General features: G+C 45.6%; 1 protein-coding gene and 1 non-coding gene across 11 annotated transcripts in view; one reads left to right on the top strand and one right to left on the bottom strand.

Annotated features, from left to right (window-relative positions):
- Positions 1–19,761, bottom strand: part of UGGT1 (UDP-glucose glycoprotein glucosyltransferase 1) — a 190,335-nt gene extending 170,574 nt beyond the window's left edge. For 8 of the 10 annotated variants that reach the window (XM_036318734.1, XM_036318739.1, XM_036318736.1 and 5 more), the window contains exons 1-5: positions 19,581–19,691; positions 16,429–16,525; positions 14,615–14,750; positions 3,022–3,104; positions 412–542 (exon numbers count right to left, since the gene is read on the bottom strand). In XM_036318734.1, coding sequence (XP_036174627.1) covers positions 412–542; positions 3,022–3,104; positions 14,615–14,736 — 336 coding nt within the window. In that variant the 5' untranslated portion in view covers positions 14,737–14,750; positions 16,429–16,525; positions 19,581–19,691. Of the gene's footprint in view, positions 1–411; positions 543–3,021; positions 3,105–14,614; positions 14,751–16,428; positions 16,526–19,580 lie in introns of all 10 variants that reach the window. The other 2 variants (XM_036318735.1, XM_036318740.1) reach the window with 2 other exon arrangements.
- LOC118662398 lies at positions 7,788–7,894 on the top strand. The gene has a single exon (XR_004969753.1). It is a non-coding gene; the product is annotated as a U6 spliceosomal RNA (small nuclear RNA).
- Positions 19,762–25,279: the final 5,518 nt, after the last annotated feature.

The following is a 25,279-nucleotide window of genomic DNA, read 5'->3' as shown; positions in this document are numbered from 1 at the left end:
TGCAGGAGGCAACCAGTCGATGTGTCTCTTTCACATCAATGTTTCTCTCTCTCTTTCTCTTCCCCCTTTCCCTTCCTTCCATACTCTGGAAAAGCAATAAAAAAAAATATCCTTAGCGATGATTAACAAAACAAAGACTACCTCCTAGGCTCTGTTGTACAAATGAAGTCTCGTAGTCTCTTTTTTTGTGTACATACTCTTTTTTTCATTCTTAAATAAAAATAAGTGCAATTATATTTCTTATAATATGTGGTTTGAAGATTTAACAACTTTGCTTATTTACAAACAAATCATAAATCCTAGAAAATTTTAGGCAGAAAAGTTACAGCTTTGCAATGCAACTACAATATATCCAATTATCATGCTATACAACCCTTAACAAATACTGTTATGTGTAAGCACTGAACTCACCTGTTGGAAGGCTTGAATTGTAGCAGAGTAGGAATGGAGAGACAGAGAAAATTTCAGCAAATTCTGCTGCAGAGGTGACAGAAACGGAAATGCAGCTCCCAATATTGCATGATAATAGGAGTAATCAGTGCCTGCCAAGGAAAAATATGAACCAAAATAATCATATGACTAGAGATATCCAAGTAAGATAGTTTGTAAGGTATAGAGGTATGGGATACAAAGACATATGAAAGCAGCATTTTACCAATATACTGTCTTGAACTATTGTCAGATGCTTCGAATTCCCTGGAGTACACAACGCAAGTGGACTTTCCCTCCCTTCTACCTTTTGTTCAGTCTTCCTTCCCCATGGGATTGCTAGTTACCTACTCCAAAAAGACACCCCCAATACCACCCATGCTTCACTGGACCACATACATCTTTTCTTTACTCTCATATTTCTTTGCTTACCACTTTCATTCACATTATTTACTAAATTATTCACTATCTACCCCACCCCATATAGTCTGAGTCCCCACAAGCAGAAACTATGACTTATTTGTCTTCGTATCCCTAGTGCCTGCTACATGTTATCTACTCAAATAACCCAACACTCCTGAGCCAGGTGATGAGGAAGTACAAGGTATTAAAAGATACTGATAAAACTACAGTTTGAGATAAAGCATTTAAACAAACAATTGGAACAAATTATCTAGGAAGAAAAAAGTACATGAACCAATATGAAAAAATCCCAAGGATATGTTGCTAAATGAAAAGCGCAACATATAAAGCAATCTATACCATAAGCTATCATTTTTCTAAGAAAGAATGAGAAATAAGAATACATATGTATTTGTTGCAAAAAAATTAAAGGCTAAACAAATTAAATTAAATGGTTATAAAAAATGGAAGAGAGGCCTAACTGGTTTGGCTCAGTGGATAGAGTGTCAGCCTGCGGACTGGAGGGTCCCAGGTTCGATTCCAATCACGGGCACGTACCTTGGTTGCGGGCACATCCCCAGTAGGGGGTGTGCAGGAGGCAGCTAATCGATGTTTCTCTCTCATCAATATTTCTAACTTTCTATCCCTCTCCCGTCCTCTCTGTAAAAAAATCAATAAAATATATATTTTTTAAAAATGGAAGAGAAACAAAAAGAGGGAGGCAACAAGATTTTTCTGTGTAAGTATAACCTTTCTCATAGCTTTTCTTTAGAAAATATTAACATTTTAAAAATCAAAATATAAAAGGTCATTCTGCATTAGCATCTAAGTAGAAAAAGAGATCACAAAGGACTATCTCAAAGTTGTGTCAGAATGTTAATGATGAATATCTTTGGGTGGTAGACTACAGATAATAATTCAAATAAAAAGTTTAACATACTTTTATGATCACTTCCAAGAATTCATACTCACATAATTCTAACCAAGAACACTACCATTTATATTGAAGACATGTCATTTATATGTCAAGAGTTCAAATTCATTATAAAGCCCACTTTATAATTTGTTTCATGAAATTATAAAATGTAAAATGATTTTTCTGATAACTCAAACAATTCTAGTTGACTCTGAATTACATAACTTAAACTTACAGATGCTTGTTCAAAATTGTTCTGTATTTATACCACAAAAAATTCAGACATAACTTTTTTAATACATATTGTTTGAATAAAAATCGAAGTTAAAATCAATTTAGTTTACTGTTAGCAGCGGCAGCAGTCACGAAATTTTTACATATTTTCTCTTAAAAAAAGGCGTATGTGCCTGTCAATGTAATACCAAGGTTTTAGCTACTCATATATGTCTTTAACTATTAATGTTTATACTCTATATAGCTTATATTGAATTAGAAAATGTATATAAAAGCACATCATAATCTGTAAACAAATGAGAAAATTTACACTGCAATTACTTGATACCTTGACACTCAAGCTGTGAGTGTCTGGCAGACATAACAGAAAACATTTTTGGTGGCACTAACTTAGTAATAACAAACTTGCCCTGGCCAGTGTTGTGCAGAGGTTAGAGCATCGGCCCACGCACTGAAGGGTCTCGGGTTCAATTCCCAGTCAAGGGCGTATATCTGGGTTGCAGACTGGATCCCAAGCCCAAGTTGGGGTACATGTGGGAGGCAACCAATTGATGTGTCCCTCTCACATTGATATTTTTCTCTCTGTGTCCCCCTCCCTCTCTTCCTTCCACTCTCTCTAACAATTAATGGAAAAAGTATCCTGAGGATTAACCAATAAATAAACAAACAAATAAATAAAAAAGTTAGACTTAACAGATAATAGATTGGTTATGTAATTGGTTCATAACAAAAAAAGTGAGTCAAATCTGATGGGTATTAACTTAATACTAAATGATTGTGACTTCCACAAAATAGTCACACATTTTTAATAAAACAAGACAAAAAGAAGAAGGTGAAAGTCAAGGATAGTGCTTAAAACCAAAGTTATAAACTTCAAAAATAATTATTAGTCTGTGTTGGCTCTGCTGGCTGCCATCATAACTCTAGTCATTAAGTTAAAAGTGGGTCCTAGTAACTGCCATGCCACACGTGCTCTGAAAGAGCGTTTTTCCAATATTTTCCCAGACAACGAAGTCAAAGCAGCATTGGCTTCAATTTACCGTGATGATCTGATGATCCAATATTTTGACTGGCTTCTACAAAATTCCAAAACTTCTCTTGACTGTCTTCTGCTAAAAACTCACTGCGAGAAAAATAAAATAACTTTAAAATAAAAATCTTTGAATATAAGCTCTATTACTAAAGAAAGGAAATTAAGTTTTTATGAGTTTCCAAATGTTCAGTTTATCTTTTAATTTATAATACAGACTAGAAGCTCGGAGCACGAAATTCGTGCATGGGTATGGTGCCTAGGCCTGGCCTCAATCAGAGCCATATTCCCTGGCTACCAGCAGCCTGCCCCACTCCCTGCCGCCACCCATCCCCAGTTCCTTGTTCGCCATCAGGCGATCTGAGCCTGCTGGATTGGGGGAGGGACCAAGAGGTTGGCCGGCTGGGGGCAGCTCCTGCATTGAGCGTCTGCCCCCTGGTGGTCAGTGCACGTCATAGTGACAGGTCATTTTGCCGTTCGTCGATTTGCATATTACCCTTTGATTATATAGGGTTATGTAAACATACATAATATACATATACATTTAATGATAAGCAAATATTACTAGCTAACTAGCTATTAATAATTTAATAGTTTAATGGATATTCCTTAGAAAAAAACTAGAATAAAATGAAACAGAGAAACAATAAAGAAGGCTAATGTGAACATGCTATCAGCGGTAGAAACAGAGTTAGAAGCTGGTAATTCATCCTGACCGGGTGGCTCACTTGACTGGAACGTCTTCATGTGCACCAAAGCCTTCTATTCCCAATCATGGCACACACCCAGGAGGCGGGTTTGATCCCAGATCTGGGAAAGAGCCGGAGGCAACCAATTGATGTTTCTCTCTTTCTCTCTCTCACTTCCTCTCTCTAAAATCAATTTTAAAATATTTTAAAGAAATAAATTTCTTTTTCTAGCACTAGTTCTGCTCACTTATTTTCTCGAAGACCTTACAAAGAACAAAAAAAATACGTTTTATCTAAGGATCTCCCAAGAAAAACATAAACCTCAGAAATTTTTCTAGAACTAAAGGCAGCATTTTATAATCCTATCTAATAAAAGAGAAACATGGTAATTAGCCGTACCTCCGCTACCCTTCCCATTGGCTAATCAATGCGATATGCAAATTAACTGCCACCAAGATGGCGGCCAGCAGCCAGGCAGCTTGAAGCGAACATGAGGCTTGCTTGCTTCAGTAACGGAGGACTCCAACGTTCCCCGCCTGCCGCTGCCGGCCTCTGAGCTTGCAGTTTGAAACATTATTGCAAATATAGAAGCTAAACAAAACCCCAGAAACCTGCTTTCAGCCAGCCGGGACCTCAGAGCTGGAGTTGAAACACTGTTTCGATTATAGAACCCAAACAAACCAGATACCTGTTTTCAGCAGCCGAGGCCTAAGAGCTGGAGCCAAGCCTCAGAGCTAAAGCTGGCCCAAAATAAAAAAAAAGAAAAAAAGGAGCAGTTGGGAGCTTCAGTCACCCGCCAGCCTGAAAACAGCCCTAAGCCCCTCACCCAGACTGGCCAGGCACCCCAGTGGGGACCCCAACCCTGAAGGGGGTGTGACCAGCTGCAAACAGCCATCATCCCCTCACCCAGGCTGGCCAGGCACCCCAGTGGGGACCCCCACCCTGATCCAGGACAACCTTCAGGGCAAACCAGCCGGCCCCCACACGTGCACCAGGCCTCTATCCTATATAGTAAAAGGGTAATATGCCTCCCAGCACCGGGATCAGCGGAGCCGCGAGGCCTCCCGGCACTGAGATCAGCGTGACAGGGGGCAGCGCCCAAATCCCCTGATCGCCCTGCGGCTCTGTGTGTGACAGGGGGCGGGGCCACAACCTCCCTATCCGCACTGCTCTGTTCGTGACCGGGGAAGGCGCCCCAACCCCCTGATCAGCCCTGCTCTGTGCCTGATAGGGGGGAGCTCCCCAACCCCCTGATCGCCCTGCGGCTCTGTGTGTGACAGGGTGCGACGCCGCAACACCCCCCCCCCCAACAGGACCTGCTCTGTGTGTGACGGGGTAGAGCCATAACCTCCCCATCGGCCCTGCCCTGAGTACAACAGTGGCGGCGCCCCAACCCCCTGATCCGCCCTGCTCTGTGTGTGACAGGGGGTGGAGCCCCAACTCCCCTATCGGCCCTACTCTGTGAGTGACAGGGGGGAGCTCCTCAACCCCCTGATCGGCCCTGCTCTGTGTGTGACAGGGTAAGGAGCCCCAACCCCCCTGATGGGCCCTGCTCTGTGAGTGACAGGGGGCAGCACCTCAACCCCCTTATCGGCCCTGCTCTGTGCGTGACAGGGGGTGGTGCCGCAACCTCCCTATCGACCCTGCCTTGAGTGTGACAGGGGGCGGTGCCCCAACACCCCAATCGGCCCTACCCTGAGAGTGACTGAGGGTGGCATCGCAACCACCCAATCTGCCCTGCTCTGTGTATGACAGGGGGCAGTGCCCCAACTCCCCAATTGGCCCTGCTCTGAGCCCGACCAGGGGCTGCACCCAGGGATTGGGCCTGCCCTCTGCCAGCCGGGAGCAGGCCTAAGCCAGCAGGTCGTTATCTCCCGTGGGGTCCCAGACTGCGAGAGGGCACAGGCCAGGCTGAGGGACCCCTCTCCACCCCGAGTGCACAAATTTTTGTGCACTGGGCCTCTAGTCCTATATAATAAAAGAGAAACATGCAAATTAACCGTCCATCCGCTACGTTCAAGCCATGCCCACAAGCCACACCCACCAGCCAATCAGGAGCAAATATGCAAATTAACCCAAGTAAGATGGCGGCAACAGAGCTGGAGCGAGCAGGAGGCTTCGTTTGCCCATGGTGATGAAGCCAAGCTTCCCGCCTGCCCGCATGCCCGCCTGCCTGGGGCCGGCCCTCAGCTCCTACCAAGGCTACAAAGTTTCAAGTATAGAAGATAAATAAATCCCAGGAAAAAAAGGAGAGGCTGGGAGCTTGGGTTGCTGGGGGACATGGCCAGCCTGAAAACAGCCATCAGCCCCTCACGCAGGCGTGCCAGGCACCCCAGCAGGACTCCCCCACCCTGAAGGGGTTGTGGGCAGCCTGAAAACGGTCCTCAGCCCCTCACCCAGGCTGGCCACACCCCCATGGGGTGAGGGTCCCCACTGGGGGGCTTGACCAGCCTGAAAACGGCCCTCTGCCCCTCACTCAGGCTGGCCAGGCACACCAGCAGGACCCCCACCCTGATCTGGGACACCCTTCAGGGCAAACCAGCTGGCCCCCACCCATGCACCAGGCCTCTATCCTATATAATAAAAGGGTAATATGCAAATTGACCCTAACAACAGAACGACTGGGAATGACTGGTCACTATGACACACACTGACCACGAAGGGACAGACGCTCAATGCAGGAGCTGCCCCCTGGTGGTCAGTGCGCTCCTACAGGGGAAGCTCTGCTCAGCCACAAGCCAGGCTGATGGCTGCCAGCACAGCGGTGGTGGCAGGAGCCTCTCCCACCTCCTCAACAGCACTAAGGATGTCCGACTGCAACTTAGGCCTGCTCCCCGCTGGCAAGTGGACATCCCTCGAGGGCTCCCGGGCTGCCAGAGGGATGTCTGACTGCCAGCTTAGGCCTGATCTCCCCGGGGAGTGGGCCTAAGCCAGCAGGTGGACATCTGTTGAGGGGTCCCAGACTGCGAGAGGGCACAGGCCAAGGTGAGGGACCGTCCCCCCCCCCCCCAAGTGCACAAATTTCTGTGCACCGGGCCTCTAGTCTTTTAATAGCCACAAATCCACATTCTTAAAATCACCAAATTTTAGTTTAAAGATAACACTGACCTAATGAAATCAGGTCTTAGAACTCAATGCCATTTTAATTTTCTTTTTTCTTTTTTTTTTCTTTACTTAACACTATTGATCTAAAATAATGACATTAAATTTTCATTCATTCAAGAGTCATTTATCCCTAAAAGAAAATGCATGTATTAAGTGAAAGATTCACATAAACTGGTTCTCTTCTCCTCCAGGGGTGATCTTTCATTGTCTGTAGGTGAGCGACAGTGGAGCTCAGCTTACCTAGCCAAAGGAAGACTTTCCCATTACTTGTCACACTCAGGTGTACAACTCTCACCCTACTTCACAGTTCAATACAGGTATATGGGGGAAATAGGAAACATTTCCTGGTAATGCACAGCTGCTCTAAAAACAGGTTTCTGAAAATAGCAGGATCATTATGTATAGAAGTATTTGGTGCCTCCCTAAGTGTGGCATTTTTCTAGGCTTTCTAGTAACTGACAAAGACTTCATACCAACCTGACAGTGGCTTACAGTGAAGAAGGCAGACACTAAGACAGATAGATTATGATATGCAGACAAATACCAAGTTCCTAAATTAAAGCTTCACTCACAAATGAGTGAGCAGAAGGGGGAAGGAATACACTGATCAACTGTATGATGAGAACAAGGATTCAGTGAGGCTAAGGCCCCCCTATAAAGGCTTACTGTAAGTAAATATATGCTTTTCAGGTAATTACAGGAAAACTTCTTAAACCATATATTCTTTTTCATCCCATTGCATCTAAATTTGTCTTAAGAAAAATAATTACTAGATCCACTGAACTAACTCAGGAAAGATAAGAACACAAGATACTATTAAAAGGCATGCTGACATTTGTTTACAGTACACTTAAGTTTGTTTGCTTTTTGTTTTAAATCGTTTGTTAGCTTCTTATATCTATTCCACTGAGTAAAAAAAAATATATATAGTTTTACAGATAAAATTATATGCTGTTTGGGATTTGCTTTAAAACATTATAGTGTGCTCGCTTCGGCAGCACATATACTAAAATTGGAACGATACAGAGAAGATTAGCATGGCCCCTGCGCAAGGATGACACGCAAATTCGAGAAGCGTTCCAAAAAAAATAAAAATAAAATAAAGCATTATAGCAGGGCTCAGTGGTTGAGTGTCGACCTAGCAACCAAGAGGTCTTGGTTCGATTCCTGGTCAGAGCACCTGCCCGGGTTGTGGGCTCAATCCCCAGCGGGGGTTGTGCAGGAGGCAGCCGATCGATGATGTTTCTATCTCATCGATGTTTCTATCAGTCTGTCCCTCTTCCTTTCTCTCTAAAAATCAACAGAAACATAAAAAAATAAAAATAAAAATAAAATTCCATCGGGGGAAGGGAGGAGAATGGTGCTAATCATGGTTATTGGACTTGAGTTGATAATTGTAAAAACCTGATGATAAGCAGAGGAAGGGAGGGGCAGGAGGATGGCTGCAAGACAGTGTGAGAGTGAGAGAACGAAAGGAGAGTGTGTGGACATACCGAGAGTGTAAATTTGTGGGTGAGCGATACCTATACTCCAGGGGACTGTGGGAGACTGCCAGATCGGGCTCCCCTAACCGGGCAGCCTCCACTGCTGCTGAAATCTCTCCCGAAGCGACCAGCTCATCCGCGGAGACAGTGCCATCATGAATGGCTGATATCGGAAGCGTATACATCCAGAGACCCTGCAACCATGGCACCCAGGGACCAGCTACAAACCCAGAAACACCGGATCTCAAGCAGCACGAATACGTGGACTCAGGCAAGCCCTGCTCCTCCTCACGGAAAGGCCAGATTTTGCCGAGATAAAGGTGTGGTTTGTAATTCAGGTTGGAGAGAGCAACGCGTGTGGGGGAAGTCTGTGTCCCACAAAGTACGCGGCCGTTGGGTCCAGCGTAATCCGCGAGTGTGGAAGGGGTCCCGCAGGGCTGCTAGCAGAAGGGAACTCTAAAAATCAGCCCATAGCTGGACTGGGTGCAAAAAGGCAGCTTCGGATTTTGCCAGTGTGCCGGCTGATTAGTGCCAGGGGAGAGAGGACACGTGGAAGAGACTTTGGGAGAATTGCGCACAGAGCTGGACGGTGGAGGGTTGCATGCTCGTGCTCTTACTCTGGTTTTTTTTTTTTCTCCTTAAATCTTTGCTTGATTATTAAACCCAATACATAGGATCGTCAAATTGGGGTCACTCACAGAGACTGCAGGGGAAAGTTGTTTTTGTGGAACCTGGGAATCAGAGCGGGCAGTAACAATCAAGGAACCAGCTCAGGTTGAGGATGTTTTTAGCAAAGGCCAGCTTAGGAGTACCCTAATTAAGTTAATAACAATGTACCTACCTATATAGTTAAAGTGTAAAAAATTTGGCTCTCAAAAAAAATTTCAATCGTTGTACTGTTGATATTTGGCTCTGTTGACTAATGAGTTTGCCGACCACTGACATAGGGTAACTGAGTGGATAAGAAAACATGACCCATATATCTGCTGTCTACAGGAAACCCACCTCAGAAAAAAAGACGCACACAGACTAATGGTGAAGGGATGGAAAAAGATTTTTCAGGCGAATGGAAATGAAAAAAAAAGCTGGGGTAGCAATACTTATATCTGACAAATAAGATCTCAAAGTGAAGGACATAAAAAGAGATAAGGAAGGCCACTACATAATACTAAAGGGAACAATCCAACAAGAAGAAATAACTCTGGTAAACATATACGCACCCAAGATAGCAGCACCCAAATACATAAACAAACTTCTGGAGGAGATCACGGGAGAGATTCACAGCAATACAATCATAGTAGGTGACTTTAATACCCCACTATCACCAATGGACAAATCCTCTAAAAAAAATCAGCAAAGAAACATCAATCCTAAAAGACTGACTAGATCAGGTGGAATTAATTGACATCTTCAGAACATTTCACCCCAAAGCCACAGAATATACATTCTTCTCAAGTGCACACAGGTCATTTTCAAAGATAGACCATATATTGGGTCACAGGCAAAGTCTCTTCAAATTCAAGAAGATAGAAATCATATCAAGCACCTCCTCAGATCACAATGGCATAAAAATGGAAATCAACTACAATAAAAACCATCCAAAAAAATCAATCACATGGAGACTAAATAGCATGCTATTAAACAATGACTGGGTTACCAGAGAGATCAAAGAAGAAATAAAAAACATCATGGCAACAAACGACAATAAAAACACAACAATCCAAAACCTATGGGACACAGCAAAAGCAGTCTTGAGAGGGAAGTTCATAGCTCTACAAGCCAAATGCAAAAAACAAGAAACAATGATAATAAATGACCTAACCCTACAACTCAAAAAGTTAGAAAGAGAGCAACAAGAAAAGCCCAGTGTAAGCAGAAGGAAGGAAATAATAAAGATCAGAGCGGAGATAAACAACATAGAGACCAAAAAAACAATACAAAAGATCAACAAAACCAAGAGCTGGTTCTTTGAAAGGATAAACAAGATAGATGAACCTCTAGCCAGGCTCACCAAGAAGCAAAGAGAAAGGACCCAAATAAACAAAATCTGAAATGAAAGAGGAGAAATAACAACAGACCCCATAGAAATACAAATAATTGTTAAAAAAAAAAATACTATGAACAACTCTGCTCCAACAATCTAGACAACCTGGAGGAAATGGACAAATTCCTAGAAAAATACAACCTTCCAAAACTCAATCAGGAAGAATCTAAAAATCTCAATAGGCCAATAACTATGGAAGAAATTGAAGCAGTCATCAAAAAGCTTCCAGCAAACAAAAGCCTGGGGCCAGACAGCTTCACAGGGGAGTTTTACCAAACATTCAAGGAAGAACTAAAACCTATCCTCCTCAGACTATTCCAAAAAATTCAAGAGGAAGGCACACTTCCAAGTTCACTCTATGAAGCCAGCATCACCCTAATACCAAAACCAGATAAAGACAACACAATGAAAGAGAATTACAGGCCAATATCCCTCATAAACATAGATGCCAAAATCCTCAACAAAATCCTAGCAAATCGGATCCAGCAGTACATCAGAAAGATCATGCACCATGACCAAGTAGGATTTATCCCAGGGATGCAAGGATGGTACAATATCCGCAAATCAATAAATGTAATACATCACATAAACAAATTGAGAGATAAAAACCACATAGTCATATCAATTGATGCAGAAAAAGCATGACAAAATCCAACACCCATTTTTGATAAAAACTCTCAGCAAAGTGGGAATAGAAGGATCGTACCTCAACATAATAAAAGCCATATATGACAAACCCACAGCCAACATCATTCATACTCAGTGGGCAAAAACTAAAACCATTTACCCTAAGAACAGGAACAAGACAGGGATGCCCACTCTTTCCACTCCTGTTCGACATAGTACTGGAAGTATTAGCCATTGCGATTAGACAAGAAGAAGAAATAAAAGGCATCCAAATTGGAAACGAAGAAGCAAAACTGTCCTTATTCTCAGATTACATGATATTGTACATGAAAAACCCTAAAGACTCCATCAAAAAACTATTAATAAATGAATTCGGCAATATAGCAGGATACAAAATTAATGCCAAGAAATCTATGGCATTTCTATACACCAAAATGAACTTACAGAAAGAGAGACTAAAAAAGCAATCCCATTTACTATCACACCAAAAAAATTAAGATCCCTAGGAATAAACTTAACTAAAGAGGTAAAAGACCTCTACTCAGAAAACTACAGGACGTTGAAAAAAGAGATTGAGAAAGACATAAACAGATGGAAGAACATACCGTGTTCATGGATTGGTAGAATCAACATCATTAAAATGTCCATACTACCCAAAGCAATCTATAAATTCAACACACTTCCCATTAAAATACCAAGGACATATTTCACAGACCTAGAACGAACTCTCCAAAAATTCATCTGGAATAAAAAAAGACCCCGAATTCGATCCTGAGAAAGAAGAACAAAGTAGCTGGGATCTCAATACCAGATATCAAGCTGTATTACAAAGCCACTGTTCTCAAAACTGCCTGGTACTGTCACAAGCACAGACATATAGATCAATGGAATAGAATAGAGAACCCAGAAATCGACCCAAACCAATATACTCAATTAATATTTGACAAAGGAGGCAAGAACATACAATGGAGTCAAGACAGTCTCTTCAATAAATGGTGCTGGGAAAATAGGACAGATACATGCAAAAAAAAATGGAAACTAGACCACCAACTTACACCATACACAAAAATAAACTCAAAATGGATAAAGGACTTAAATGTAAGACGGGAAACCATAAAAATACTAGAGGAATCCAAAGGCAACAAAATCTCAGACATATGCTGAAGCAATTTCTTCACCGATACATCTCCTAGGGCATTGGAAACTAAAGAGAAAATAAACAAATGGGACTACATCAAAATAAAAAGCTTCTGCACAGCAAAAGAAACCATCAACAAAACAACAAGAAAGCCCACTGCATGGGAGAACATATTTGCCAATGTTATCACCGATAAGGGTTTAATCTCCAACATTTATAGGGAACTCATACAACTTAACAAAAGGAAGATAAACAATCCAATCAAAAAATGGGCAAAGGACCTAAATAGACACTTTTCAAAAGAGGACATTCAGAAAGCCAAGAGACATATGAAAACATGCTCAAAGTCACTAATCATCCGAGAGATGCAAATAAAAACAACAATGAGGTACCATCTCACACCTGTCAGACTGGCTATCATCAACAAATCAAAAAAACAACAAGTGCTAGAGAGGATGCAGAGAAAAAGGAACACTTGTGCACTGCTGATGGGAATGCAGACTGGTGCAGCCACTGTGGAAAACAGTATGGAGTTTCCTCAAAAAATTAAAAATGGAACTCCCATTTCACCCATTGATCCCACTGCTAGGAATATATCCCAAGAAACCAGAAACACCAATCAGAAGGATATATGCATCCCTATGTTCATAGCAGCACAAGTTACCATACCTAGGATCTGGAAACAGCCTAAGTGCCCATCAGTAGATGAATGGATTAGAAAACTGTGGTACATCTACACGATGGAATACTATGCTGCTGTAAAAAAGAAGGAATTCTTACCATTTGCAACAGCATGGATGGAACTGGAGAGCATTATGCTAAGTGAAATAAGCCAGTCAGTGAAAGAAAAATACCACATGATCTCACTCATATATGGATAATAAAGACCATTATAAACTGATGAACAAAAATAGATACAGAGGCAGAGCAGCATTAAACAGACTGTGAAACTACAGCAGGAAGGCTGAGGAGGATGGGGGGGGGGGGGGGCGTGGTAAGAGATCAACCAAAGGACTTGTATGCATGCATATAAGCATAACCAATGGACACAAGATATTGGACAGTAGGGGAGGCTGAGGGAAGGTCAATGGGGGGGGCGGGGGGGGGGGGACAAATGTACTACTCTTTGTAATATTTTAAGCAAAAATAAAAATTAAAAAATAAACAGGAAAAAAAAAAGTAGAGGAAGGGCACATTATACCATTCTCTCCTATTTTAATAGTTTTTGGAATGCCATTAATAAGATGATTTTAATCTTTGGCAAAAGAAAACAAAAAACTAGAAAAAACCAAATGTCTACCAATCAGCCTAAGTCTGGTAATAAACTTGTTTTCTTCGATTTCTAAAGTTATTGTGGGAGATCAGAGTAGGACTCTCTTTGATACAGAGCTAGAAAGGAAAGGGAAATGAGTATTTAAGTGGTTCTACTGTGTGACAGACACTATGCTCAGCATATTTATCCACGTCTCCAAATCCTAACAGCAACCCTACAATTCAGAAAGGTTACTGAATTGCTTAAAGGCACAGAGTTAGTAAATGGAAAATCTGGAATGTAAGTTCCAATACCCTTGATTTATATCTCCATCATGCTGTATTCTTGACCATTATACTATCTAGCATTCAATAAATGATTATGTTTTCATTTTCAACAGCACTTCATTTACATAATATTTGTTAGTAACTATAGCTGTTCAAAACATATCCAGTGTTTGACTTCAGTTAAATATATACCACTTCACGGATAACTACAAAGCATCAGTCCCAATCTTAATATATACCTGGGAATAGCTTTTGTCCATAAGGCCAGACGTAGAGAGCCTGTATGTGTGTAGAGAGAGTCTGTCCCCTCCCCCTGCCACTGATGATTTTGGGGGCAATGTTCAAATGTCAAACAAGCATATCTTAGAATAGATAAAGCGTGGCCATTTCCTCAGCTTCCCCCTGCACTGTCTTATTTTGTCTTCTCCCAAGTTCTTAGAGGAGCATGTATTATTTTCCCAATCTTGCCAAGCTCTCTTCTCTTCCTTTTAAATAAATAAATAGAAAATTTCCTTTAAGTATGATTCTCTCTTCCCTTATTACCACATACACTCTTCCTGGAAGATAGCATAATAATCTAACCAACTCAACATATTTGTCTAAAGAAGTCTCTAAGTAGCCGTGGGCAAACTACCGGCCCGCTTGAAATGAATAAAACTAAAAAAAAAAAAAAAAAAAACCGTACCCTTTTATGTAATGACGTTTACTTTGAATTTATATTAGTTCACACAAACACTCCATCCATGCTTTTGTTCCGGCCCTCTGGTCCAGTTTAAGAACCCATCGTGGCCCTCGAGTCAAAACGTTTGCCCGCCCCTGGAGTAGACAGATTCTGCGTTCTAACAGCACAGCGCACAGGGAAAGAGGCTTTCAATAAATGCATTTGATGATAACCTCACTTCCTAAAAAGCTCATGAAAATTCACTAGTAGAGGCTGTACTTTGCTCAAACATGTGAAAGGGAAAAATGTCTCTTACCTGGCTTCTAACAACAATGGAGCAGAAAACCATTTTGTCGTAAGAGAGGTTGTAATGGCTTTTGAATCTGCCTTTACTAAGGAAAACAGCCACAGTCCAGTGAATACAATCAGAAGTCCCATTTTACAGCAAATCCCTAAAAGAGAAAAAAAATGTTTTGCTACAAGGAACTGTTTAAACCTCAATCTTAATACTTAGAGACATAAAATAACATGAATATTACAGAAATAGAAATGCTTCCTAAATATAATGGCCCTACTATCTACATCAAGCATGTCAAACTCGTGAGGTGTGTGGCCTGTCAGCCGCAAGTCTGACATGCTTGATGTACATAGTTCAACAGATATTTGCTGAGTAACGGACACAACATGACTACCCACCATAAACTGCTTTCAGCTAAAGAGTTTTTATTTCAGACTATCTTTTGTGGTTATTTTAGGTCACTTGAGTTTGTAAAGCCGCCGTGCAGACCTTCCCTGAGCTTGTCAGGTGTAGTATATGGCCCCTTTTCTTCCACAATTATAACTTCTAGCCTCCAAAACTGTAAGACAATAAATTGTTGTTGTTCTAAGCTACCTGGTTGTGGTATTTTGTTATGGGAGCCCTAGGAAGCTAATATGATGGGTCTCAAAGTAAACTCACAGGTAGGTTCTGAAACAAGGAAATGTAAGAACTCAACCACAAAATAAAGAAGCTGAGGTCACTGGTAAATTGGCACAGCCATAAAATGCAGGCCACTTGGACTCTCAGCAGCAGCCTCCGCCAGCACACCGAGAGCCTCAGAGAAAGGTCTCCAGCTTCAGACTTCTTTGATCTGATTTTTCATTCCTAATCAGACTTCCGTCTGAGCTCTCTCTAAGTCAACATCCAAGTTCCACCTGTATCCTGAAGGGAATGAGTGTGGGAAACACTAAACCAAACTTGTGCTTCTGAGCATTAACATCTGGAAAGGCTGGTCCCAAATCCTCAATACTGGCGGTAAAATCTATTGTTGGAGGCCCTAGCCTGCTTGGCTCAGTGGATAGAGCTAGAACATCGGCCTGTGGACCAAAGGGTGGGTCCGCAGGTTCGATTCTGGTCGAGGGCATGTATCTTGGTTGCAGGCTCCTCCCAGCCTGGCCCAGGCTACAAGCAGGAGGCAACCAATGATGTGTTTCTCTCACATCAATGTTTCTCTCTCTGTCTTTTCCTCTCTCTAAAAGATCAATGGGAAAGTATCCTCGGGTGAGGATTAACAAAAAACAAAACAACAATAAAGTCTATTGTTGGGGAAGACAGTCCCTATTGCAGGCCACCAGTTAGTATCTTTCTTTTAGAAAAAGCATTATCACTTATGACATCATTCTGTTCATATAACACACAATATCGCTAAAGGGCAAAGGTCAAAAGCAAAATAAATTCTACCAAATAGAAAAGTTGCTTTTACGTGGGTTTTAAGTTCAGGCTCTGCCAGCTTCTTTGGAAACAAAAAATATGAACATCCCATTTATAAATCAGTATTTTTAAGCAATCAGTATTTTCAGACTAGCGCTAACCAAACTAGACTTTTGACAATGAAACCTACTAGCAGTGTGGGGGAGGGAGCTGCTGGAGGGAGGTTGCAGAGAGGGTAGCGTAGGGCCCTTTCTGAATCTGGCAGAAGCTACCAACATTTCCCACAGAAGTGCAAAGGAGGACACCAACTTTCACAATTTCAGGCCACCCCAACTCAGGGTATTAATAGACACCCTCCCCCACAAGCCTGCCTCATAGAAAAAAACAACATCAGGGAAAAGAGAAAACATTTTAGATCAATTCCTGAGTTTGCTACTTACTAGCAGTTTAACCACAAGCATGTTACCTAATAACTTCTTTGGCCCTTAGTCTCCCAGTCGCTAAAATAGGAGTAACAGTATCTGCCACACCAGGTCCCTGTGAAAATGAAAAGGCAACATGAAAATCACTGCATAAAGTGCCAAGTACTATGCCAGACTGTACTAATAAAATACATCATCATGGAAAAAAACTAAAAACTATCTTTAAATTACAGAAAAATATATCACCATTATTACATGGCCTCAAAAATATGCCTTGAAAACCTAAACTCTGTGGCTAGGGAAAAAATAAAAATAAATCCTCCCCAAAGTCACTAAATTTATAAACTGGCAAGAGCATCTGAACTACTGAACAATGGTACATGATGCCCACATGTATGGCTTTTCCGGAAGGGGTCCAGATGTGTCATCTCCCAAAGGCAGGTGATTCCAGATGAGGAGCTGGACAACACTGCACAGTGGCGTTACAGGAACTGAGGAAGCATCAGCCTTTAATGAGCAAGCGCTCAGGGTGGAGCAGGGCAGGTGCTTTGCAAACACTGCAGCTCCTTGAGGGTGGGAGCAGCCATGTCTACCCTGTTCACCACAGCAACAGCGCCTGGCAAACAGCAGATACGCCATGAATATGCTGCATCCGCACTACCATTCCGGCTTAAAAATAAGAAAACGGAAGCTCAGAGAGGCTGAGTAATCTACAGCAATGCTTTGAACCCACATCTGCCAACTTTTACAAGTTCTCTACCATGCTCTCTCTCCTGGTTCTCTGTTTTATAAGGGGTAAGAATTCAAACTGTGCAAAGCCAGACTGAGCAAGGTGCTTTCTTGTGAGACCAAGGGCAAGCACAAGGATTTTCTAGGGAAAGAGGTCTTGGGACACAGGAGGCTGAGAGAGGAGCAGTTTTAACTGAAACCAAGGGCGTGGGTCTGAAGTTGGGACCAAAGTAAACCATCCAACCAGCCTAACAGACCCGTCCTGAGGCTGGGCCCCTCGACAGCTGGCAGCATTGCCTATCACTGTCATATGCCCAGCTGACTGCTCAGAACACGGGGAACTATCAAAACAAACTAAATAAATGCAGACTTCATTATTAAGGGTTAAATGAAAGAAACTGGAACGAAAGAAGAGTGGCACAAAGAGCAAAGACAAAAAAATTTTTTTTTAATAAAAAAGAGCAACAGAAGTTCTTGGGCAACGTATACACCCTTATAGATGAGAAAGGGAGGAAAGGTACTCATTGAAGAGCCTTCCAACTTTGGCCCCACTTCCTTGGTTCCACAGAATACCAGAGGAAACGGCTGTCTAGCAGCAGTCACCAACCTTTCGGACCTTGTGGACCAGTGGTCCGCGGATCACCGGTTGGCGACCGCTGGTCTAGAGAAGCAAAGGCAAGAACCTCACTGAAGTGGACTTTTGTTTGAGGATGCCTTCATTTTACAAGATCCCTTATCACTCTGACCTTATTGGTCTTTAAATGTTGTTTATAAAGATGAATAGTCTGAGAAACAACAGCTGTCAGCAGCTGCAATGTGGCATGATGGGTAAATAAAAAAAACTCTTTAGAAAGTCCTAGGCCCAACCCTGGCCGGTGCTCAGTCGGCTGGAGCGCTGTTCTGTACACCAGAGGTTACAGGTTCGATCCCCATTTGGGGTGTGTTCAGGGGACAACTGATTCTCTCTCTCCCCTCGATTCTCTCTCATCAATAGAAATATCAGGTGAGGATTAAAAGAAAAAGTTCTAGGTCCGCCCTACCTGATTTGGCTCAGTGGATAGAGCGTTGGCCTGTGGACTGAAGGGTCCCAGGTTCGATTCTGGTCAAGGGCACATGCCTGGGTTGTGGGCTTGATCCCCAGTAGGGGGCATGCAGCCGAACAATGATTCTCTCTCATCACTGATGTTTCTCTCTCTCCCCCTCTCCCTTCCTCTCTGAAATCAATAAAGAAAAAAAATTTTTTTAAAGTTCTAGGTCCAAATGTATCATCTGTAAAATCTACTCTGTGGCCTGTTTTTCTCAGTTTAAATTAAAGACACTATCTCTGGATCTACAGTAAGATATTGGAAACATTAAGATTTATAATATGGGAATGCTTTTCACTTTTTGGAAAACAAGAAAGGCATAAAATTATAAGTCATTGCCAACTTTTTCTTCTTCCATTGTTAAACTGAAATAATAGCTAATAAACTCTTAAACAACTCACACCCTGCAAGTGTAGAGATGGCCATCTGTGTTTCAACATATATCCTAATAGGAAAAATATTAGGAGGTACCCTTCCCTAAAAATAACTTGACTTCTCAAATAATTAAACTTAATATACGTGTATACCTATTTCAAACCATTTATTGTGAACCATATAAATCTATCCATCTGATATGAAAATGATCACAGGTAGCTGCAGAAAAGAAGTCTAATAGAATTTTCTCGAGTTCCATTTATTCCCCTGATGTTAAATGTGCACTGTAAAGGTGACATGCTACTGCACAACGCAATGTTCATTTCCTTTAATAAAAAATGAGTTTCAGCTAAGTTTATCAAAAGCAAGCTAAAAAGAAAGGTTACAATCATCCCAAATTTTGTAATGTTGCTAAGTCGCTTTTTAAAATGCCTTCAAACCCCGCACTAAAACTAGCCAGCAAGTGCATGACGGATGTTGCCAAAATAGTGTAGCACAAAATATGCTAGTTCCCCAATCTGGCAAGAAATGCAAAGCAATCTAGAGTCTGGCCAAGGACCAAGAACAGGTCACATCCTCCACCTGCGGCCCTAGCACAGGCCTGGTGTCCCCGCGGCTCACGCACTAGGAGTGGGACCGACCACCCAGTCTCCAGCCGAGACAGCCGCCGACGCGCATCGCCCGCCAGCAGCGGCGGCAGACCAGGCGCCCTCCGCTCGGGCCCGCGCGCTGCTGCCGCTCGGCCGGGCGGGCGCGGGGCGCTTCTGCCGGGCACGTGGGTCTCGGGGCCGCGGCCGCGCGCGCAGGACGGACGGCACAGAAGCCCGCGACGGTGGGGCACCCGCAAAGGGTCAGCGCTGGGACACGGAGGGGAAACTGAGTCGGGGGAGAGGGAGAGGCGGAAGCTCGGCTGACAGGGCAGAGGGGACCCTCGCCCCACACCCCTCCCGTCCGCGAGACCGCCCGCGCCAGCCCGGGTACCTGTCACTGCCGCGCCGCCGCGACACCACACAGCTCGCGTGCCCTTCCGGCCAGGCGGGGACCGCGCTCCGTCCGCGGCGGCACGGGGACGGCGCCGGGGCGGGGCTGGGGGCGGGGACGGCGCCGGCGCCAGTGAGCGCCCGACACGCGCCTTCCCGCGGTTCCGCTCGCCGGCCGGCCTCGCTGAGCCCGAGCCCGACAGCCGACTGCCCTTTACTTCCGCTTCCGATTGGCGAGACCCACAGGACTTCCGGCTACCGAGACGTGGTGGGGAGGCCCAGAGCGTCGCGTGGCCGCCATCTTGTCCCGAGGCGGCCCCGCCTTCCTCCGGGCTCCACGAAGGGAAGGGGTGGACGCGGAGAACCGAGACTCGGCCGGTGAGGCCCATAGAAATGAGGTCAGCGCTCTTTCCTCATAGACTCCGGGCGGTGCCGAGTCCCCTCCGCAGACCTTCTGTGTAGAGAGAGACGGTCTTTGTGAGAGAGAGACGGTCTTTGTGAGAGAGAGACGGTCTGTGTGAGAGAGAGACGGTCTGTGTGAGAGAGAGACGGTCTGTGTGAGAGAGAGACCGTCTGTGTGAGAGACAGAGACCGTCTGTGTGAGAGAGAGAGACCGTCTGTGTGAGAGAGAGACCGTCTGTGTGAGAGAGAGACGGTCTTTGTGAGAGAGAGACCGTCTGTGTGAGAGAGAGACCGTCTGTGTGAGAGAGAGAGACCGTCTGTGTGAGAGAGAGAGGGTTTATGTGAGAGAGAGACCGTCTGTGTGAGAGAGAGACCGTCTGTGTGAGAGAGAGACCGTCTGTGTGAGAGAGAGAAACCGTCTGTGTGAGAGAGAGAGGGTCTATGTGAGAGAGAGACCGTCTGTGTGAGAGAGAGAGGGTCTATGTGAGAGAGAGACCGTCTGTGTGAGAGAGAGACCGTCTGTGTGAGAGAGAGAGACCGTCTGTGTGAGAGAGAGAGACCGTCTGTGTGAGAGAGAGAGGGTCTATGTGAGAGAGAGACCGTCTGTGTGAGAGAGAGACGGTCTTTGTGAGAGAGAGACCGTCTGTGTGAGAGAGAGACCGTCTGTGTGAGAGAGAGAGACCGTCTGTGTGAGAGAGAGACGGTCTGTGTGAGAGAGAGACCGTCTGTGTGAGAGAGAGAGACCGTCTGTGTGAGAGAGAGAGACCGTCTGTGTGAGAGAGAGAGGGTCTATGTGAGAGAGAGACCGTCTGTGTGAGAGAGAGAGACCGTCTGTGTGAGAGAGAGAGACCGTCTGTGTGAGAGAGAGAGGGTCTATGTGAGAGAGAGACCGTCTGTGTGAGAGAGAGAGACCGTCTGTGTGAGAGAGAGAGGGTCTATGTGAGAGAGAGACCGTCTGTGTGAGAGAGAGAGACCGTCTGTGTGAGAGAGAGACCGTGCTGTGTGAGAGAGAGAGAACCGTCTGTGTGAGAGAGAGAGGGTCCATGTGAGAGAGAGACCGTCTGTGTGAGAGAGAGACGGTCTTTGTGAGAGAGAGACCGTCTGTGTGAGAGAGAGAGACCGGCTGTGTGAGAGAGAGAGACCGTCTGTGTGAGAGAGAGAGGGTCTATGTGAGAGAGAGACCGTCTGTGTGAGAGAGAGAGGGTCTTTGTGAGAGAGAGACCGTCTGTGTGAGAGAGAGACCGTCTGTGTGAGAGAGAGACCGTCTGTGTGAGAGAGAGAGACCGTCTGTGTGAGAGAGAGAGACCGTCTGTGTGAGAGAGAGAGACCGTCTGTGTGAGAGAGAGACCGTCTGTGTGAGAGAGAGAGACCGACTGTGTGAGAGAGAGAGAGCGTCTGTGTGAGAGAGAGACCGTCTGTGTGAGAGAGAGAGACCGTCTTTGTGAGAGAGAGACCGTCTGTGTGAGAGAGAGAGACCGTCTGTGTGAGAGAGAGAGACCGTCTGTGTGAGAGAGAGAGGGTCTATGTGAGAGAGAGACCGTCTGTGTGAGAGAGAGAGACCGTCTGTGTGAGAGAGAGAGACCGTCTGTGTGAGAGAGAGAGGGTCTATGTGAGAGAGAGACCGTCTGTGTGAGAGAGAGAGACCGTCTGTGTGTGAGAGAGAGACCGTCTGTGTGAGAGAGAGAGGGTCTCTGTGAGAGAGAGACCGTCTGTGTGAGAGAGAGAGACCGTCTGTGTGAGAGAGAGACCGTCTGTGTGAGAGAGAGAGACCGTCTGTGTGAGAGAGAGAGACAGTCTGTGTGAGAGAGAGACCGTCTGTGTGAGAGAGAGAGACCGTCTGTGAGAGAGAGAGACCGTCTGTGTGAGAGAGAGACCGTCTGTGTGAGAGAGAGAGACCGTCTGTGTGAGAGAGAGACCGTCTGTGTGAGAGAGAGAGACCGTCTGTGTGAGAGAGAGACCGTCTGTGTGAGAGAGAGACCGTCTGTGTGAGAGAGAGAGACCGTCTGTGTGAGAGAGAGAGACCGTCTGTGTGAGAGAGAGAGACCGTCTGTGTGAGAGAGAGAGGGTCTATGTGAGAGAGAGACCGTCTGTGTGAGAGAGAGAGACCGTCTGTGTGAGAGAGAGAGACCGTCTGTGTGAGAGAGAGACCGTCTGTGTGAGAGAGAGACCGTCTGTGTGAGAGAGAGAGACCGTCTGTGTGAGAGAGAGACCGTCTGTGTGAGAGAGAGACCGTCTGTGTGAGAGAGAGAGACCGTCTGTGTGAGAGAGAGACCGTCTGTGTGAGAGAGAGACCGTCTGTGTGAGAGAGAGAGACCGTCTGAATGAGAGAGAGAGACCGTCTGTGTGAGAGAGAGACCGTCTGTGTGAGAGAGAGACCGTCTGTGTGAGAGAGAGAGACCGTCTGTGTGAGAGAGAGACCGTCTGTGTGAGAGAGAGACCGTCTGTGTGAGAGAGAGAGACCGTCTGTGTGAGAGAGAGAGACCGTCTGTGTGAGAGAGAGAGGGTCTATGTGAGAGAGAGACCGTCTGTGTGAGAGAGAGAGACCGTCTGTGTGAGAGAGAGAGACCGTCTGTGTGAGAGAGAGAGACCGTCTGTGTGAGAGAGAGAGGGTCTATGTGAGAGAGAGACCGTCTGTGGTGAGAGAGAGAGACCGTCTGTGTGAGAGAGAGACCGTCTGTGTGAGAGAGAGAGACCGTCTGTGTGAGAGAGAGACGGTCTATGTGAGAGAGAGACCGTCTGTGTGAGAGAGAGAGACCGTCTGTGTGAGAGAGAGAGACCGTCTGTGTGAGAGAGAGAGGGTCTATGTGAGAGAGAGACCGTCTGAATGAGAGAGAGAGACCGTCTGTGTGAGAGAGAGACGGTCTTTGTGAGAGAGAGACCGTCTGTGTGAGAGAGAGACCGTCTGTGTGAGAGAGAGACCGTCTGTGTGAGAGAGAGAGACCGTCCTGTGTGAGAGAGAGAGACCGTCTGTGTGAGAGAGAGACCGTCTGTGTGAGAGAGAGACCGTCTGTGTGAGAGAGAGAGACCGTCTGTGTGAGAGAGAGAGACCGTCTGTGTGAGAGAGAGACCGGCTGTGTGAGAGAGAGAGACCGTCTGTGTGAGAGAGAGAGACCGTCTGGTGAGAGAGAGACCGTCTGTGTGAGAGAGAGAGACCGTCTGTGTGAGAGAGAGAGAGAGGACGTCTGTGTGAGAGAGAGAGGGTCTATGTGAGAGAAGACCGTCTGTGTGAGAGAGAGAGACCGTCTGTGTGAGAGAGAGAGACCGTCTGTGTGAGAGAGAGAGGGTCTATGTGAGAGAGAGACCGTCTGTGTGAGAGAGAGAGACCGTCTGTGTGAGAGAGAGAGACCGTCTGTGTGAGAGAGAGAGGGTCTATGTGAGAGAGAGACCGTCTGTGTGAGAGAGAGAGACCGTCTGTGTGAGAGAGAGACCGTCTGTGTGAGAGAGAGAGACCGTCTGTGTGAGAGAGAGAGACCGTCTGTGTGAGAGAGAGACCGTCTGTGTGAGAGAGAGAGACCGTCTGTGAGAGAGAGAGACCGTCTGTGTGAGAGAGAGACCGTCTGTGTGAGAGAGAGAGACCGTCTGTGTGAGAGAGAGACCGTCTGTGGGAGAGAGAGAGACCGTCTGTGTGAGAGAGAGACCGTCTGTGTGAGAGAGAGACCGTCTGTGTGAGAGAGAGAGACCGTCTGTGTGAGAGAGAGAGACCGTCTGTGTGAGAGAGAGAGACCGTCTGTGTGAGAGAGAGAGGGTCTATGTGAGAGAGAGACCGTCTGTGTGAGAGAGAGAGACAGTCTGTGTGAGAGAGAGAGACCGTCTGTGTGAGAGAGAGACCGTCTGTGTGAGAGAGAGACCGTCTGTGTGAGAGAGAGAGACCGTCTGTGTGAGAGAGAGACCGTCTGTGTGAGAGAGAGACCGTCTGTGTGAGAGAGAGAGACCGTCTGTGTGAGAGAGAGACCGTCTGTGTGAGAGAGAGACCGTCTGTGTGAGAGAGAGAGACCGTCTGAATGAGAGAGAGAGACCGTCTGTGTGAGAGAGAGACCGTCTGTGTGAGAGAGAGACCGTCTGTGTGAGAGAGAGAGACCGTCTGTGTGAGAGAGAGAGACCGTCTGTGTGAGAGAGAGAGGGTCTATGTGAGAGAGAGACCGTCTGTGTGAGAGAGAGACGGTCTTTGTGAGAGAGAAACCGTCTGTGTGAGAGAGAGACCGTCTGTGTGAGAGAGAGACCGTCTGTGTGAGAGAGAGACCGTCTGTGTGAGAGAGAGACCGTCTGTGTGAGAGAGAGAGACCGTCTGTGTGAGATAGAGAGGGTCTATGTGAGAGAGAGACCGTCTGTGTGAGAGAGAGAGAGGGTCTCTGTGAGAGAGAGACCGTCTGTGTGAAAGAGAGACCGTCTGTGTGAGAGAGAGAGACCGTCTGTGTGAGAGAGAGAGTGTCTGTGTGAGAGAGAGAGACCGTCTGTGTGAGAGAGAGAGGGTCTATGTGAGAGAGAGACCGTCTGTGTGAGAGAGAGAGGGTCTATGTGAGAGAGAGACCGTCTGTGTGAGAGAGAGAGAGACCGTCTGTGTGAGAGAGAGACCGTCTGTGTGAGAGAGAGACCGTCTGTGTGAGAGAGAGAGACCGTCTGTGTGAGAGAGAGACCGCCTGTGTGAGAGAGAGACCGCCTGTGTGAGAGAGAGACCGTCTGTGTGAGAGAGAGACCGTCTGTGTGAGAGAGAGAGACCGTCTGTGTGAGAGAGAGAGGGTCTATGTGAGAGAGAGACCGTCTGTGTGAGAGAGAGACGGTCTTTGTGAGAGAGAGACCGTCTGTGTGAGAGAGAGACCGTCTGTGTGAGAGAGAGACCGTCTGTGTGAGAGAGAGAGACCCTCTGTGTGAGAGAGAGAGACCGTCTGTGTGAGAGAGAGAGACCGTCTGTGTGAGAGAGAGAGACCGTCTGTGTGAGAGAGAGAGACCGTCTGTGTGAGAGAGAGACCGTCTGTGTGAGAGAGAGACCGTCTGTGTGAGAGAGAGAGACCGTCTGTGTGAGAGAGAGACCGTCTGTGTGAGAGAGAGACCGTCTTTGTGAGAGAGAGACCGTCTGTGTGAGAGAGAGACGGTCTGTGTGAGAGAGAGAGACCGTCTGTGTGAGAGAGAGACCGTCTGTGTGAGAGAGAGACGGTCTTTGTGAGAGAGAGACCGTCTGTGTGAGAGAGAGACCGTCTGTGTGAGAGAGAGAGGGTCTCTGTGAGAGAGAGAGGGTCTCTGTGAGAGAGAGACCGTCTGTGTGAGAGAGAGAGACCGTCTGTGTGAGAGAGAGACCGTCTG

Source organism: Myotis myotis, unplaced genomic scaffold (assembly GCF_014108235.1).
Source record: "Myotis myotis isolate mMyoMyo1 unplaced genomic scaffold, mMyoMyo1.p scaffold_m19_p_8, whole genome shotgun sequence".
Classification (NCBI taxonomy): Eukaryota; Metazoa; Chordata; class Mammalia; order Chiroptera; family Vespertilionidae; genus Myotis; species Myotis myotis.
This window is presented reverse-complemented; position numbering and strand designations above follow the sequence as displayed.